The sequence below is a fragment of the Phyllopteryx taeniolatus genome, chromosome 1 (assembly GCF_024500385.1).
Source record: "Phyllopteryx taeniolatus isolate TA_2022b chromosome 1, UOR_Ptae_1.2, whole genome shotgun sequence".
NCBI classification, from domain to species: domain Eukaryota; kingdom Metazoa; phylum Chordata; class Actinopteri; order Syngnathiformes; family Syngnathidae; genus Phyllopteryx; species Phyllopteryx taeniolatus.
In genome coordinates, this window is record NC_084502.1 from 10,067,967 (window position 1) to 10,083,569 (window position 15,603).

At 43.7% G+C, this 15,603-nt stretch overlaps 1 protein-coding gene across 4 annotated transcripts in view; it reads left to right on the plus strand.

Moving 5' to 3' along the window:
- LOC133476234 (serine/threonine-protein kinase WNK2) overlaps positions 1 to 15,603 on the plus strand; it is a 45,166-nt gene that overhangs the window by 16,886 nt on the left and 12,677 nt on the right. For 2 of the 4 annotated variants that reach the window (XM_061769348.1, XM_061769356.1), the window contains exons 3-19: positions 464 to 636; positions 719 to 939; positions 1,031 to 1,188; positions 2,096 to 2,184; positions 2,528 to 2,747; positions 2,937 to 3,192; positions 3,480 to 3,595; positions 6,747 to 7,556; positions 7,993 to 8,772; positions 8,857 to 8,979; positions 10,061 to 10,240; positions 10,452 to 10,853; positions 11,072 to 11,341; positions 12,744 to 12,787; positions 12,995 to 13,154; positions 13,245 to 13,361; positions 14,743 to 14,904. In XM_061769348.1, coding sequence (XP_061625332.1) covers positions 464 to 636; positions 719 to 939; positions 1,031 to 1,188; positions 2,096 to 2,184; positions 2,528 to 2,747; positions 2,937 to 3,192; positions 3,480 to 3,595; positions 6,747 to 7,556; positions 7,993 to 8,772; positions 8,857 to 8,979; positions 10,061 to 10,240; positions 10,452 to 10,853; positions 11,072 to 11,341; positions 12,744 to 12,787; positions 12,995 to 13,154; positions 13,245 to 13,361; positions 14,743 to 14,904 — 4,281 coding nt within the window. The remainder of the gene's footprint in view (positions 1 to 463; positions 637 to 718; positions 940 to 1,030; positions 1,189 to 2,095; positions 2,185 to 2,527; positions 2,748 to 2,936; positions 3,193 to 3,479; positions 3,596 to 6,746; positions 7,557 to 7,992; positions 8,773 to 8,856; positions 8,980 to 10,060; positions 10,241 to 10,451; positions 10,854 to 11,071; positions 11,342 to 12,743; positions 12,788 to 12,994; positions 13,155 to 13,244; positions 13,362 to 14,742; positions 14,905 to 15,603) is intronic. The other 2 variants (XM_061769365.1, XM_061769374.1) reach the window with 2 other exon arrangements.

Here is a 15,603-nt window from a genome sequence, read left to right on the forward strand (position 1 = left end):
TGATGTCCCACAAGAATATTCCCCAAAAAAGGAAATTGGCAACTGCCAACGCAGTGCTACAAAGAGATTTTTAGTGGACATTTTCAGGAACTCTCTATGTCCACAAGTTGAAGTGGTCAATCCAATCAGACTCGGCATCTTGGCAGACTGTCATTTTTGGAAAACCTTGTCACATTGCTATTTACATACTTTCTCTCTTGCAACTTAATATCCCTCACATTGTTGATAAGTTGTTTTGTGAGCTTAAGAAATCTACCGATGTGCAATTTTCTCAAGCACGTCATCATCCTTCCTGTTAAGTTTTTCTAATTGTTGCATATTTGCAATGATCGAAATAGAGATGCATCTCTTTGTCCTAAAGACAAAGCTCTGACTTTCTCTGTCCCGACTGCATCACACCTAATAATAAGTAGTTTATATGATCTTTTGTTTTCCTTCAGTGGAATTTCTCCTTTTTCCTCAGGATCGTAAGCTGTCAAAAGTGGAACGTCAGCGCTTCAAGGAAGAGGCTGAGATGTTAAAAGGTCTTCAACATCCAAACATTGTCCGCTTTTATGACTTTTGGGAGTCTCCGCTTAAAGGAAAGAAGTGCATTGTATTGGTAACAGAGCTCATGACATCAGGGACACTAAAAACGTGAGTACTGAGGAAAACTGCTAAGTTCAAATGTCATGAGAAAGAAGCACGCACACTAATACGCTCTCCTTCTCTCGTACAGCTATCTGAAGCGCTTTAAGGTAATGAAGCCAAAAGTGCTTAGAAGCTGGTGCAGACAGATCCTGAAAGGCCTTCACTTTCTCCACACCAGAACTCCTCCCATAATCCATAGGGACCTCAAGTGCGATAATATATTCATCACTGGCCCTACAGGCTCAGTCAAGATTGGCGATTTAGGGCTGGCGACCCTAAAGGCTGCCTCCTTTGCAAAGAGTGTCATAGGTAAACGCACTGTGGCCTTTCTCTCCATTTGTCTATGGTGATCAACTCAGAGACGCGTGGTGAAGACACATTGCTGCAACTTTCTCCACAGGCACTCCAGAGTTCATGGCTCCAGAGATGTACGAGGAGCACTACGATGAAGCTGTGGATGTCTATGCCTTTGGCATGTGTATGCTAGAAATGGCCACCTCAGAATATCCCTACTCCGAATGTCAGAATGCTGCACAGATTTACCGTAAAGTCACAAGTGTAAGTCCAATTTACACTCTTTCCAGTTTGTTTGAGAAACAAGATGTTAAAACAGTAGATGGCAGTAATTGAATGGGATAAGATCAGCAGCCCAGTGCAGCTTTTTGTTTTTTGTGGATGGACAAATATGTTTCATTCTAACTGAATCTTTTCAGTGTCTTTTCCCCCTAATTTACTATATGTGGACCATCAGATGACCAGCAAACAGGTTTGCGGATTTCCTGTGTATGCTGCGAGCATACCAATACTCAGCATAACTGTAGTTTGATGAAGCCGAACTTGCTAAAAATGTTATTTCTTTTTTTTTTTATGGCTGGTGTCTTCTGACAAAAGTTAATACATGTATATCGTTTGTTAATGGTAATATGATATGATATATGTGAACACGAATGAAGCCTAAACATTGAATATTGTCATCTTTGGGGTCTCTGTGGTGACATCATGTGTTAAAAAAGAGACATTGTCAACGTTTAAAGTTTGTATTCGCCATTCACCTGAGTTGGAATGAAGTGCTTCAACCTGTTTTGCCGACTGTGGAAGTAGGTTGCGCATATATGCTTTACCAGATTACATATTCGCTGTCACTGTACTTTTACTGTTTGCTCCACTGAGACCACTGTGGGATAGTAAAAGGCAATTGGTCAAAAATAAACCCAGATATTTTTACATAGATGCATAAATAGATGCATAGTTTACTCTGCTCCCTACTTCATTTTGTCTGAATGTAAATTGATATGAAAAGTCCACAAAACAGCTGTTGACATGCATTATACATGCTTTTTTTGGACACGTAATCATGACTATGGCAGTTTTTAGTTTTTGTTTTTATTTTTGTTTTTAAATTCCAAGATGTCGTTTGACTAATGTTGACATTTCACGTGTTCCATTTGATGTAATTGTTGTCTAGGGAGTCAAGCCAGCCAGTTACAACAAGGTCATGGATCCTGAAATTAAAGAGATTATCGGGGAGTGCATCTGTCAAAAGAGAGAAGAGCGGTAAGCGATTGTCACATACTGTTACCATAGATCTCCAAACACTTTTCGTTTTTGCGACATTGAATACACGCCCTGTACTATATATCGTGTTCTAAATGGACAATCTGCACTGCTGGGACAGTCCCTTCAAAACGAGGCCAAGTATCGGTCTTAACAAACAAGCAGCACTTGACCGACACCGCTGCAAATGCTGTTATGTTTTGGTCGGCCTTTCGATTACTCTTGCACCTCGAACCAAGAGTAGCTATCCTGAAGGTCACCAGAAGAAACGTTTCCTCGGAAGGCATTGTGCATACAGTACACATTTGTGGCTGAGTGTGAACTTGTTTGTATATTCTAACAGATACGCCATCAAAGACCTCCTGAACCACGCCTTCTTTGCTGAGGACACAGGGGTGAGGGTGGAGCTTGCTGAGGAGGATGATGGGCAAAAGACCTCAATCGCCCTGAAACTGTGGGTGGAGGACCACAAGAAATTGAAAGGGAAATATAAGGAGAGTGGAGCCATTGAGTTCACGTTTGACCTAGAAAAGGAAGTCCCTGAGGTGGTGGCACAAGAGATGGTATGTTTGTGTGGAATATGTGACTTATTTGATTTATAGCTCTTTCATGATCATCTTCCCTGAAAGGGATCATTTGAGTTTTGTTTTTTAAATTAGATTTTGGACTGTGCCTTTTAGAGCTTAGTATGTATGCACTCTGCAACAACAACAACCAAAAAACCTCTGAGTCATCCTCTTCCTTTTTTTCAGGTGGAGTCTGGATTCTTCCATGACAGTGACGTAAAGAGTGTAGGAAAATCCATTCGGGATCGAGTGGCGCTAATCAAATGGAGAAGAGAAAGAACTGCATCGGCTACTAACCGAATGGATGGTGGACATGGGTTCCAGATGGCAACTTCTCAGGGCATGCCTTCTAGGGAAGCGCATGCAGGGCAGCCCTCTGAGGCTGACGCTGAGCAGCACAACCAACAACATACCCCGCCAGCCAGTTTCACTTCAGTGACATGTAAGCCCCTCTTACAGTATGTACTTTCTATACATGTAAAACCTGCAGGGTTGTCAGAGAACACGGCTGATGTCATGCCAAGCTGCTCATGTATACCTTGAATCTCATATCATGGCATTATTGTGGTGGCTTTGTTTGTCTCAAGAGATAAAAGCCAGCCAAATGAACACTCATATTAACAGCAGTATAGTGAGATACAGTAGCTATTAAATGGTGTCAGGTTTTTATTGCTCACACTGGTGTAGCCTTTGACTTTTTTGTGATTGGGTGATTTTGTGTCTCTGTAGCAGACAGCACTTTTGACAGTGGCAAGGGCTCCACCGTGTACTCGGACTCCCACAGCAGCCAGCAGAATGTCCTCTATCAGTCCCTATTGGAGCCCATCACTATGGCAACACAGCAGGTTTGGATTTGGAGCATACACACCCAGGCTGACTCTGTTCATTCAGATGTGTCAAAATGCTTACAGGTGCTAAGCACCTTTCTTTTCATAGCCGTTAACCCTTTAACATGCTTCGTTCATTCTCGCTGTATGGTGAAAACCTGGTATTCAAATTTGTTTTATTTTTTTTTAAACACCTAAAATTAAGGTTATTGGATCCTTTCACAGTCCTCAACAAAGGTTGTTGAGTGACATTTTGTTAAGTCGTCACTTTTCTTGACCGATGACTCTCCTGTGTTGCTTTTTCCTTGGCTATATTATTTCAGCCATTTGTTGACAGCAACAGAGCAGAAAATGGATCTTACCAGTCCTGACTTTTCAGCATAATATGACAAAGTTGACTGAAACAATAAAAGAAGAAAAGAGCATGCGAAGTACAAAAGTGATCTATATATTTGTCTTGACGGGTGATTAACCTTCCTAGCAGTCAGCATTTCTCTGCTGTCTCCCCAAAGTATTGTTTGTGTTCCGTTTACATTTTACTTGCATCGTGAATTTACTTTTAATTTCCTCCCCGCTGTATCACGGTTCATCATTTGCGCCCTGCTATTCCACAAAATATTGGTTAAATGTAAATCTGTCTGTCGCAGCAATCTGCACTTTAAAGCGATCGTATTATGTTTTTTGTTTTTCTTTACTGTAACGCCCTTGTATTTAGGGAACAAGGGCCAAAGTTGCCAACGCACTTTTCAATCATTTATTGATCGCCAGGAGAACTGTAAAACACATAACAAACATAATGAGCACATTCATACAGCTCATGCCCAGACTTTCACATGCAGACACGCCAACGTTGCATGCCACCTTACTGAGCACCATATCTCAAAGCCACATGCATGTATTTAACACACAGACACTACAATACGTGCAGTATTTTCTTTGCCTTTTATGCTAGCAATTTGTGTTAAAATATGTTTACAATGTGTTTAAAAATGTGTTTGAATAAGTGTAAATGTGTTTAAAGCAGTTTTTTTGTAATATGGTCTATATCTTGGATCTCCTCCCTGAGCCATCTCCTTATCATGGTGGAGGGCCTTCTGTGTCCCAATGATCCTCGGAGCTAAGTTGCTTGGGGCTTTTTGCCCCTGGCAACAGGTCTTAGGTGAGGGAACATACCAAGCACAGCTCAGAACTTCCATGATGATTAAAATAAATGGGCAACGTTTTTCCTCGCCCGGACTTGGGTTAGCGGGGCCCCCCTCTGGTGCCAGTCTTGGAGGTGGGGCTCGATGGCAAGCGCCTGGTCACCAGGCCTGCACCTGTGGGGCCCAACCGGGCACAGCCCGAAGAGGCAACGTTAGTCACCCTTCCCATGGGCTCACCATCTGTGGGAGAAGGCAAAGGGGTCTTGGTGGTGGCAGAAAGGTGGGGACCTTGGCAGTCCAATCCCCGGCTATAGAAGCTGGCTCTGGGAATGGGGAATGTCACTTCTCAGGCCGGGAAGGCGCCTGAGCTGGAGTCCAAAGTTAAAAAGTTCTGACTAGATATAGTCTGGCTCACCTCGATACACAGCTTGGCCAGTCCTCTTGAGCTGGCTTGGACTGGGGTTCACCCCGGTGGCTGAGAGTGTAGCCTCCCTCTGCCATCGAGTGGGGGGACGAATTCTGACTGTAATTTGTGCCTATGCACCAAATAACAGATCAGAGTACCCACCCTTTTTGAAGTCCTTGGAGGGAGTGCTGGAGAGCACTCCTGTTGGGGACACCCTCATTCTGCTGCGGGACTTCAATGCTCAAGGGGGCAATGACTGTAAGACCTGGTGGGGCGTGATCAGGAGGATCAAACTTCTTTGCTCGTCACGGATTGTCCATAATAAATTCCATGTTCAGACATAAGGGTGTCCACATGCACCAGCCCGCTGATCAACTTTGTGGTCGTGTCTCGGACGCTCGGTGAAGAGAGGGTTCCGAGCTGTCTACCTATCTCCACCTGTGGGTGAGTTGGCTCCGATGATGCTGGAAGATCCCCGTCCCATCGTGGGAATGTCTGGCAGAGTCTCCTTTCAGAACTCTGAGCACGTCCCAGTGGAGGCGGAGGACATGTTCAACACCTCCATTGTTGAGGGGGCCGACAGGACCTGTGGCCGTAAGGTGGTTGCTGCCTCTCGTGGCGGCAATCTCCGAACCTGTTGGTGGAGACCAGCAGTAAGGGATACAGTCAAGCCAAAGAAGGAGTCCTATTGAGCATTTTTCTATTGAGCATTGGGATTATGGAGATTATTACTGGCAGGCTAAGCGGAATCTAGCTGTAGTTGTTGCTGAGGCAACCATCCGGCATCTCAGGAAGGGGCAGCAGTGCACCGGCAACACTGTATAGTGGGGATCGGTTCGTGTAGTGAGTTGGTGGGAAGAAGGGTTAGACTTCCCCAGTTCCACTGACACGCCTTCCGTTGAGGAAGCACAGTCTGGGGACTCTAGGGTTGAAGTTGCTGAGTTTCCTCTGCTGGGTGTCCAGTCTTTCCCTTAAAGATAGGGTGACAAGCTTGGTCATCTGGGAGGGGCTCAGAGTAGAGCCGCTACTCCTCTGCATTGAGAGGATCTAGATGAGGTGACTCTGCCATGTGAATAGGATGCCTTCTGGATGCCTCCCTGGTGACGTGTTCTGGACATGTCTCACTGGGAGGAGCCTCTGGGGACAACCCAGAACACGCTGGAGACACTGTCTCCTGGCCGGTCTGGGAATGCCTCGGGCTCACGCAGAAGAGTTAGACGATTTGGCTGGGAAGAGGGAAGTCTGACCTTTCCTGTTAAAGCTGCTGCCCCGTGACCCGACCCCAAATAAGTGGAAGTTGATGGATGGATGGATAAATAGCAGATTTTCATCAACTGTATAGCGGGTGAGTCCAGAACTTATACCCCGCGATGAACGTGAGTTTACTGCCCTCTGTATGCATTTGATGTGCTCTTTAATGGTTGTTCTGATAATATTGACAGTAAGTGAAATATATGGACAAACACATCATATCTAAAGTGTCAAAGTTTGCATGCATAGTTTTCATCGATATTCAGACAGCAACTGTCATTAATTCAGTATGGCTTTGCAAAATGTTTTTTCTTTGTGACCTGGTAATAATGATTAACATGTTTTGCCTTTTGGGTTGCTTCTCGATCAGTGCCAGCGAAGTATAAATTTTCCGACAGATCGACCTCACTCATGTGAAACGGGTGAAGTATGGGGGTCGGTGCTGAGCCCAGAACTCTGTACTCATTTTGGAGTTGCAGCCCGCAGAGGAAGTGCTCCTGTTGTTGACGCTTACCATGTAGACCCCGTACCTCAGCTCCGTTCTTTGAAACTCTCTCTGACATCTGCCCGTCCCTACCCCTTTGTGATAGAAAAACAATGGGAACATCACTCAAAAGCTGAGGCTGCCAGCCCTTCTCGAGTTGCTCACCCGTTGTTATTTGACAGTATGGGAGACCAATTCATCGCTCCTTCATCAGAGGCTACCAGTGGGAATATGACACTGCCCGTGACAAGGGGCCGTAGACACTCTGACATCAGCGGTCTTCAAAGTTTAACATGTCATCATAGCAACCAGCATCGGGGAGGGATGCGGCGCCTTGCCTCTTCTGTCTTGCCACGCTGTCTGTGCGATTGCAAACCCACACTGTCCTCAGTGGAAACAATCCCTACCCCTGCTTTGGGACAGCTTAAAGGTTCGAGTGATTGTTCAGATTTTCTCCTGCTGCAGAAGTCCCTGTTATATATAATACATCAAAAAGGACCACCATGTCGTACTGCAACCGCACAGCACACCTCCATTCACTCCTCAGCTTCCCACAGCAATCCCTTTGCTACTGGAGATGGCAACCTGAAGAATCATCTCCTGACTGCCAGTTTGTGCGGAGGAAAAGAACCGGTCCATGGCTGCGAGGATAGATCCTTTGCAAGAGAGCAGCACATTGACAGTGCAATGGGAGTGGTAGGTCAAAATATTAGACTAACTGATTTCTCCCTGGAAATCCTATCCACCGTCTGGGTCCTGCTTCCTGCCTAAGCTCCTACAGCTGAGCATAATTTTCAACATGATAAGCCTGCTAATAATGCAGAAGAATGGTTGGTTGTTGATTCTCTAACAGGCAATATCTCCCTGCTGATTAACTTTCACCGCTTTTCTCTAGAATCGACACAGAATGATAACAGCTTTCTATTTTGCCTTAGTGTTACGGACCCATTCCTAGTGAAGTCTTGTGATGATCACCTTTTATTAATGAATTGATCCTTTTGATTGTTTTGCTTTTTTGTCCTGATTTTTAGCTTGCTTGCATTGTCTTTGTATACTCAAGTCCATAATTGTATTTAAGAAAATTCCCATTATAATCTAATTTAAGTTACCTCCCTTGTTTATGTGTCTGTAGGCCAGTTCTGTGGGTCACCAGAATCAAGCAGCAGAGCTCACATCTCACCAATACCTCCAGCCTGGGCACAGTTACCCTACTCCCCCATACTTGTGTCAGCCCAATGCCGCAACACAAAGTCAGACTAGTTCATGCTCAGTCACCCCCCATCTTTCAGCTATTGGTTGTTACCCACCTCCAGGTATTTCATTAGCGTGCTATCAGACACAAGTTCACCAACCACAGCAAGCAACTTTGAACTGTGTTGCTTCGGTCCAGCAGCAGACTTACACTGCGTCAGGTTATCAGCCACAGACAACAGCTGCCACGACAACTCTACCGGCACAGCATTCAGAAAGTTCTGGCTGCTCAACTATGTCCTCAACTATGACAGCCGTAGCCCAGTGTCATTTGGGAAACGCTTCCACTGGCGCTACGCTGCTTCCAGTTGCCACCCAAACTGGTCTGAGCTCGTCAACGTCAGTACTTAATAGCCAGCAGATACCAGTTCAACAAGAGCACCAACAATGCTTGATGCCAAATGCTCCAGGCAGTGTACAGCAAACACAAAATGGGATGCAGTCTTTCATTCAGGCACAACTCCAGCATGACCATGAGGCAATGCAAAGTGTACACCAACCAATGACACAGCCTCTTCTCCATTCTCAAAGTCTTCAGTCTGCTGGTCAGCAGGAAGTACTCACCCCAGTTCTCCAGCAGCAAAGCCACCATCCCATGCAGATGGCGGTTCCACAATCGAGACAGGATGTATCCCAGTCTGAGGTCCAACAGGACCAGACGGTAACCACAAATCAACAGTATTGTACTGTTAGCTTACCTGATGTGAGGTTTACACATTCTACCATCAACACCATTCCTGCTCAGAACCAGTACCTGCCTGGGCAGTCATCTACTACACCACAGACCTATGGAGGAGTTCCCCAGGTGCTGACTCAGAGCCTTTTGGTCTCCTTGCAACATCGCCAGGCTACTCAGATGACTAAAGAGGTGACTTTTCTGATCTTTTTCCATGAGTTCCATTGATGCCTAAAACGGTGACTGTCAATTTTAATCCAAATAGGCCTATACTATACTATACTATACTATATTCTACCTTCCTTTATATAAATCATCACCAAAATTCAATTATGACTTTACCTTAGCTCCTGTATCACTTGTGTACAAAATTAGAAAGGTGTTTTGTAGCAGTGGAACAATAAATAAATTGACACCTAATCAATTATCAAATTAATTAACTATTTTGATCAATAATTGATCATTTAGAGCCATTGTTTAACTTTACAAATTTTACAGTTAAATTGTCCATATGCTCATAATTTCAGCCCCTCAAAATTTTTGCCTCAGCAGTAATATTTTCACATTTCTGTAGTCCTCCATGAAAGCAGATTAATTACACTGCGTTACAAAAAAATCTTTTGGGTAAGTTGTCTATGTTTTTACAACTGATTTAGGACAATTTTGCATCACTAAATCGGAAAATGACATCCACTTCTTTTGTTCAGGTCAGGTTTTTATGCCGTGTTGTTCACAGATTATTAATCAAATGTTACAAACTTTGCTTCATGAAAATTGAATATTGGACATTGATAAAGGTATGTACATGTAAATTGAATGTTACCTCATTATTGTTCAAAATTTAGGGTGTGAACCTCTAAAACAAAATACCTGTACATGTAAACAAAAACGTGGCCATTGTTCAAAAAGTTGACCTGATTGAGCAAATCTAATGTGATATTTGGATTCAGCACATCAAAATTGTCCTAAATCAGCTAAAAAAAAATCTTAGACAATAAATTTGTTGTTGACCATTATCTTTGTGTTGAATCAAAAATCTGATTAATAATAATAAAAAAATCGACAGCTTAATTGTTTATTAAAATCGTTCGTTGCAGCCCTAAAGTTTTGTACATTATGCTATTATACTCGATTGGTCCTGCTTTTTATTTGTTTAACAAATGTTAGCGGTGACCTGTGACAGACTTGTGCACAGTACTGTATAACTGTAAGCGGTGGATGTCATTAAACCTCCTCCCACAGTCTACTTCTTGGTTTTATTCATGTTCTGTAGAGCATGTCATTGGTTGGAAAAGATGGGTTGAATCAGGGACCCCATCCTGCCCACCCAGTGTGCAGTTTGCCATCCCAGACAATGTGTGTTCAGCAGCCACTAGCTGAGCCAGATGTACGTCAGCAGCTGCAGCCGCTGCATAGTTCAACCTCACTACCACCACCAGCACACTCATCCAAGGTACTCTACCTATTTCATGTTGTTCCTCTCCTGTTGATGTTCCTTCTGTAGTGAATTCCTGCCTTTCTGATGTCCAGTACATGGACTGAATTATAATGTTAACCGAAAACTAAGTCATCTTGCTGTGTTTCTTCTTTAGACAATGTGATTTTCTTGCTTCCATTCTCTTTCCTTTCTCCTTGACTTTTCTTCACGGTACCCCTCTGTCCAGGTGATGGCAGCTGTTACTGACTGTGAATCCTCCTACCCTCACTCCCACACTGCCCCTCACTCTTCAGCATCTTCTTCTCTCAACCATGTCTTCCTTTCTCCTGGATGCACACTCCCCATAACTCCTTCTGTCTCACCTCTTTCCCCGATTCACATTGAAAATGTGTTAGTTTCATCTATCCCAATGTTGCTCAAACCGCCCCCTTCACCTGTGCTGAGTAGAATGCCATTACAAGCATCTCCAAATGATCAGGTCGCTGTTGCTCTGCAACACAGTGCCCGAGATGACGCCGGTTACTCAGAACCTTCATTTGTATCAGCTCCAACCACACATCCCATATACACACACACGACCCTTTCTCCCAACACACAACCGCCCACAAACGGCAGCACTCTTACGCAGGTAAATATGATGGCTGTAACTAAGTGCTGAACTTCACCGTGTAGGTGTAAACTGAAAAATATGGTGTGTGCGTGCTTCAGTTTGAATTGGATAGAAAATGCTTGTTTTCAATTTTAAGTTATTGTTTCCATTTAGCTACATTGTGATAATTTATTTTACTACATTACATGACATGGCAATATTGTACATAGTCCTGAATTATTCTTTTTCTTTTATAGCACAACCCTCAGAAGATAATGGCCAGCCACCCCGACCTTGTCCAGACAACCATTTTCACGCAGCCTGCACACTTCTCCACACCTGCACAGAATGGCTCAGACCAAGGAACGATTGTCACCGATGACCAATCAGAAAAGAAGGAAATTCAGAGCCAGATTCCGCCTCTTCATCCCTCTGAGTCTCAGAGTGCATCTTCTGGGTCTGCAAGTTCCAGTCTGACACAGCAACAATTCACTGTTGTCACAAGTCTAACTGAGGCAAACACAGAGGTAAATATATGGATTTTTCTCACTATTTCTTTATGACTGACTTTTCAGGCTAACTTTACCAATATGACTCCCAGCTGACCTTTTTATATGGTCAGTCTCCTACATGCGGGTGGACTGTAAGATCCTTAAGACACAGATAACCACCTTCAGGTGAAGTCAGCAACATTTATCTGTGAAAGGCCGTTGTGGAGCAGAGCCGAAATGATGGCAGGAAGAGTTGAAATCCGCAAACGGGATCTGCGATTATGTTCCATTCGCATGTGCATTAGAATACAAGGTTTGTAGAATTTCCACTGTAAAGTGTCCATGAGTGGGTCAGACAGTCATCCATTGATTCTTGTCTTTTTGGGGATGATAGTGGAGGTCTTGAAGCATGCTGGAAACTGTCAGGAGTCCAGAGGGGTGTTGAAAATTTCAGTCAACACTGCAGCGAGTTGTTCACCGTACATTTAGACAGGAACTGAATTTTGATACATGGGCTTGATTCATTAGACATCAAGGCAGAAAATTATTGGCCATTTACTTGCATAATTGTTAAAAAAAAAGGAGAAAAAAAGAAAAGAAATGCTAGCTCATGTACAGTAGTTCCTGCTATGAATTCAAATTAAGTTGATAACCTGAAGACTTTTTCACACCGCACTTGCTCAGTGTGAGAGGGCCACACGGCAGCGCGCAAGGATGACTGCGTCTCGGTGCAATGTTACCCATATTTGGAAGTGCTAGTGTAGCAGACTACAGGAAAGTACAGAGGCTTTCCCCGTTGGTAGTCTGCACCTCGGCAATATGCATTTGTCGTCGTTGTTGCAAAAGAAAGCCCTGACTGTACTCATTTTATGAAGGAGGAGGTGAGCAGCAGCAAAAAAAATAAAATAAAAGGAAATAGATGCATGCCTTAATAATTTCATGGCAGGATCTCAGAATTTAAGCACGTTTGTGAGCTACAGGTCCACAAAGAGCGCTTCCAAGTGTATTTCGGGCTGAGCAGGGAGCAGTTTGAAAGCCTCCTGCAGAGACATCTCGGTATATCATTTTGCTATTGCCCCAAAACTTGAGATAGTGGGACACCCCATTTATTATGATTTCCTCCATTTTCCCCTTGCCGATTACAGTAGAAGTCCACCAAAATAGCACTCAGAAATTACCCTCTGCTATTGGAGGCACTTCCTGACATCACCGCAATGCTGCTCTCTAAGAGAGAAAAAAAAAAACGAGGGTGCATTGCGTCAAACACCCTCTTGCCTTGCGGCGACACAACACGGCATTCCTTGGTACTGTCCCCTCAGCACATACACAATGAATGGGTTAGTCGACGGCGCGTTGCCAAGTGCAGTGTGAAAAGACCTTTCGTCATCATTCTGTGGGAGTTTATCTCTGCCTTATGTGGATTGTCTCTTGTCCGTAGGATCAGGCTGCAGAAAAACACACTGGTGGACAAAGCTATGACAGGTACCAACCAGTATTCTTCTTCTGCCTTATTTGCTGGTCACAAGCCAGTGAATATCAATTTTCTTTTCATAGCAGCACTATTGAAGATATATTGCCGTTTTCGTCAATTAAAAACGACATTGAGATGTTTGCCAGTCGTTGAGTATTGATGAATAAAATAATACTAACCTATTACTGTACTTCGCTTTGTTTTCTCCTTCACACTAGTATCAACTCTGATGCCACATCAGGGAAAGAGATGAGTGATGGCTATGAGGGGACACATGGAGGTAAAGGCCAGGGTAAAATCCGCAAACACCACCGCAGGTCAACACGCACTCGTTCTCGCCAGGAGAAGATTAGCAAGCCAAAGCTCAGTATGCTAAACGTGCGTTGCCCAAAAATCTTGGAATAGCGACGGGTCTTGTTAACAGTATAAGCAGTGTGTTATTGTAAAGGTGGCTCCCTCTGATTGCAGGTATGTAACACAGGGGATAAAATGGTGGAGTGCCAACTGGAAACACACAATCACAAAATGGTCACATTTAAATTTGACCTGGATGGAGATGCGCCGGAAGAGATTACTACGTACATGGTATGTAGGAACACGCTGGCACATATAGTAAATTAGGGATGGGCATCGTCCTGTACATCAATCCACCAAGTATATGAGCAAATTCATATACTGCGCTACCAGTGTACCATCACAACAGTGCCACTAGTGATTGTATTTCTGTAAATTTGAAGGTCTGATGTCAAATCTCTTTGTCAACTGAACCGGATGAGATGTTTCACCCCACACAACACAAATGCCACATTGCAAATATTAGTGTTCTCAACAACCACCTACAAATGAAACATTCCTTACAGGGATTAAAGAGGATGTGCGCATGACAATGCAAAGCTGGAAAATGGTCTCGTTATCGTAAATCCAACAATTAATATTTTATCCCACTGGTTGTAAAGCACTAAATAATCCTAGGATGAAAAGTAACATTAAGAGGCGGTCAAGCTCCCCTTATGGCCCCAGAGGAGGGGTGACCCCTTTGTTGAGCACGCTCGTTCGACCAACTTGCCGAAGACTGGCTCAACCAGGAAGCCCCACCTCTCACCATGAGGTGGCGAGGACACATCAGACCCTTCCACGCCGCCGGGCACCCTGCCAGCGCCCCGAGCTATCCTTGCGGCTGCCTGGGCAGCTCACGGGCAAGCTCCGTTGGGAAGGAAGCGGACGGCGCACGTCTGCTCCGAGCGTCTCGTGAACAGCGACACACTCCGGCCGCCCTGCCTTGGAACTCTTTTTCCTGCTCTTCTTTTTTCCTTCCTCCTTTTCCGGCAAATCCACCTGTTCCCCTAACCCTAACCCGGGCCAAACATTCGGGAGATCGACCAGCCTGCCTAAATTGTGTTCCACGCACGTAAATCCAATTTACGGTCTACTAAAATACAGATTAGTACCTATTTGGGTTTAAATGAACAAGAACAGGAACACCCAGCTATATGCATTGCCATCCCATGCTCATTTCCAGCCTCACATCACAAGTCAGTCTCCTTTGCCAATGTTCATCTGTCCTTTGTTTTGCTTTCCCCTGTAGATTCCCCCGTTAGATCACATTAATTTTCTATAAAAAGTCACGACCTGTATCATTTGTGTGTGTTTGGATTCGAGAACTCTCGTCTGATTCCTGTTGCAACCTTCAGATTACGAGAAATAGAGGTTTTTCGTCACTTTGTCCTGACGTTTTATCCATCTAAAAAGAGACGTGGTGCCCCTTTTTGAGATAAAATTATGAGATTTTAACGCTGAAACTTAAAATCACGCTACACTGGAAGTAGCGCAGGCGTCGCTTCTGGGTTATTCTTTTCTCCTAAATTAATTACGTTTTTATCCAAACCAATATATGCTACAATAGTGATATTCTTTTTGAAAGCATGTTTTCTTTTTTTTTTTTAACTTTTACCACCCACCCCCTTAGGTGGAGAATGATTTTATCCTACACTTAGAGAAAGAAGCGTTCATTGAACAGCTCAAGGACATCGTAGACAAGGCTGAGGACTTGTTGAGTGAAGACACAGCGGCAGAGAGGAATTCTGACCAGGCAAGCAGTCCCATGAGTGAAGGAGCTGGCACGGTGGAGGTGAGACGCGAACTCTCACCATATAACTCTAATGATTCTTTTTTGCTTAGGCCAGATACGCAGACAAATATTTTTTAACCTCTTTACACGTGGCAATCAAAAAAATGGCGCTTGTTTTCATATGGTTCCATATTACTACAAGGGGACGTTGATGTCCTCATCAGAATCACTCAGTCATGAAAATGTAGCAGAATAATGAAACTCTCAGGTCTTATTGTAAGCGCCCAAACATTTGCTCACATACCAATACATTACAATGAAATAAGTCTCTTCAAATGGTTTTCCTTTATTTAGCACCAATTGTTTTCTAATGGATGTACGCTACATAATTTTGGCATGTCCCGCACACTGCTCTGCTAACTACAGTGTGTAATAAGTGGTTAAATGATACTCAAATCAAAAATTGTTGATATGGTTTTGTCCACAACAAGTTGTTTGATGAACTCAATCATTTTGGTAGTGCATATTCTGTTTTCATGATCATATTGAACACTTTGCATGTGTCCCTGAAATTGCAGTCCACTCTGTCATTATGGGGTAAGTGGCAACCTGAAACCGTCTGATAATTTTAGTGACTTTACGACCAGAATTTTGTATTTCTTCAGTAGCAGCTGAAATAGTGGATCGTTTCAGAACAAATGCTTACTCTTATGTTTTTTTATTTTCATCATTTTATGTTTGTAGTTGGATGTTGTCAAG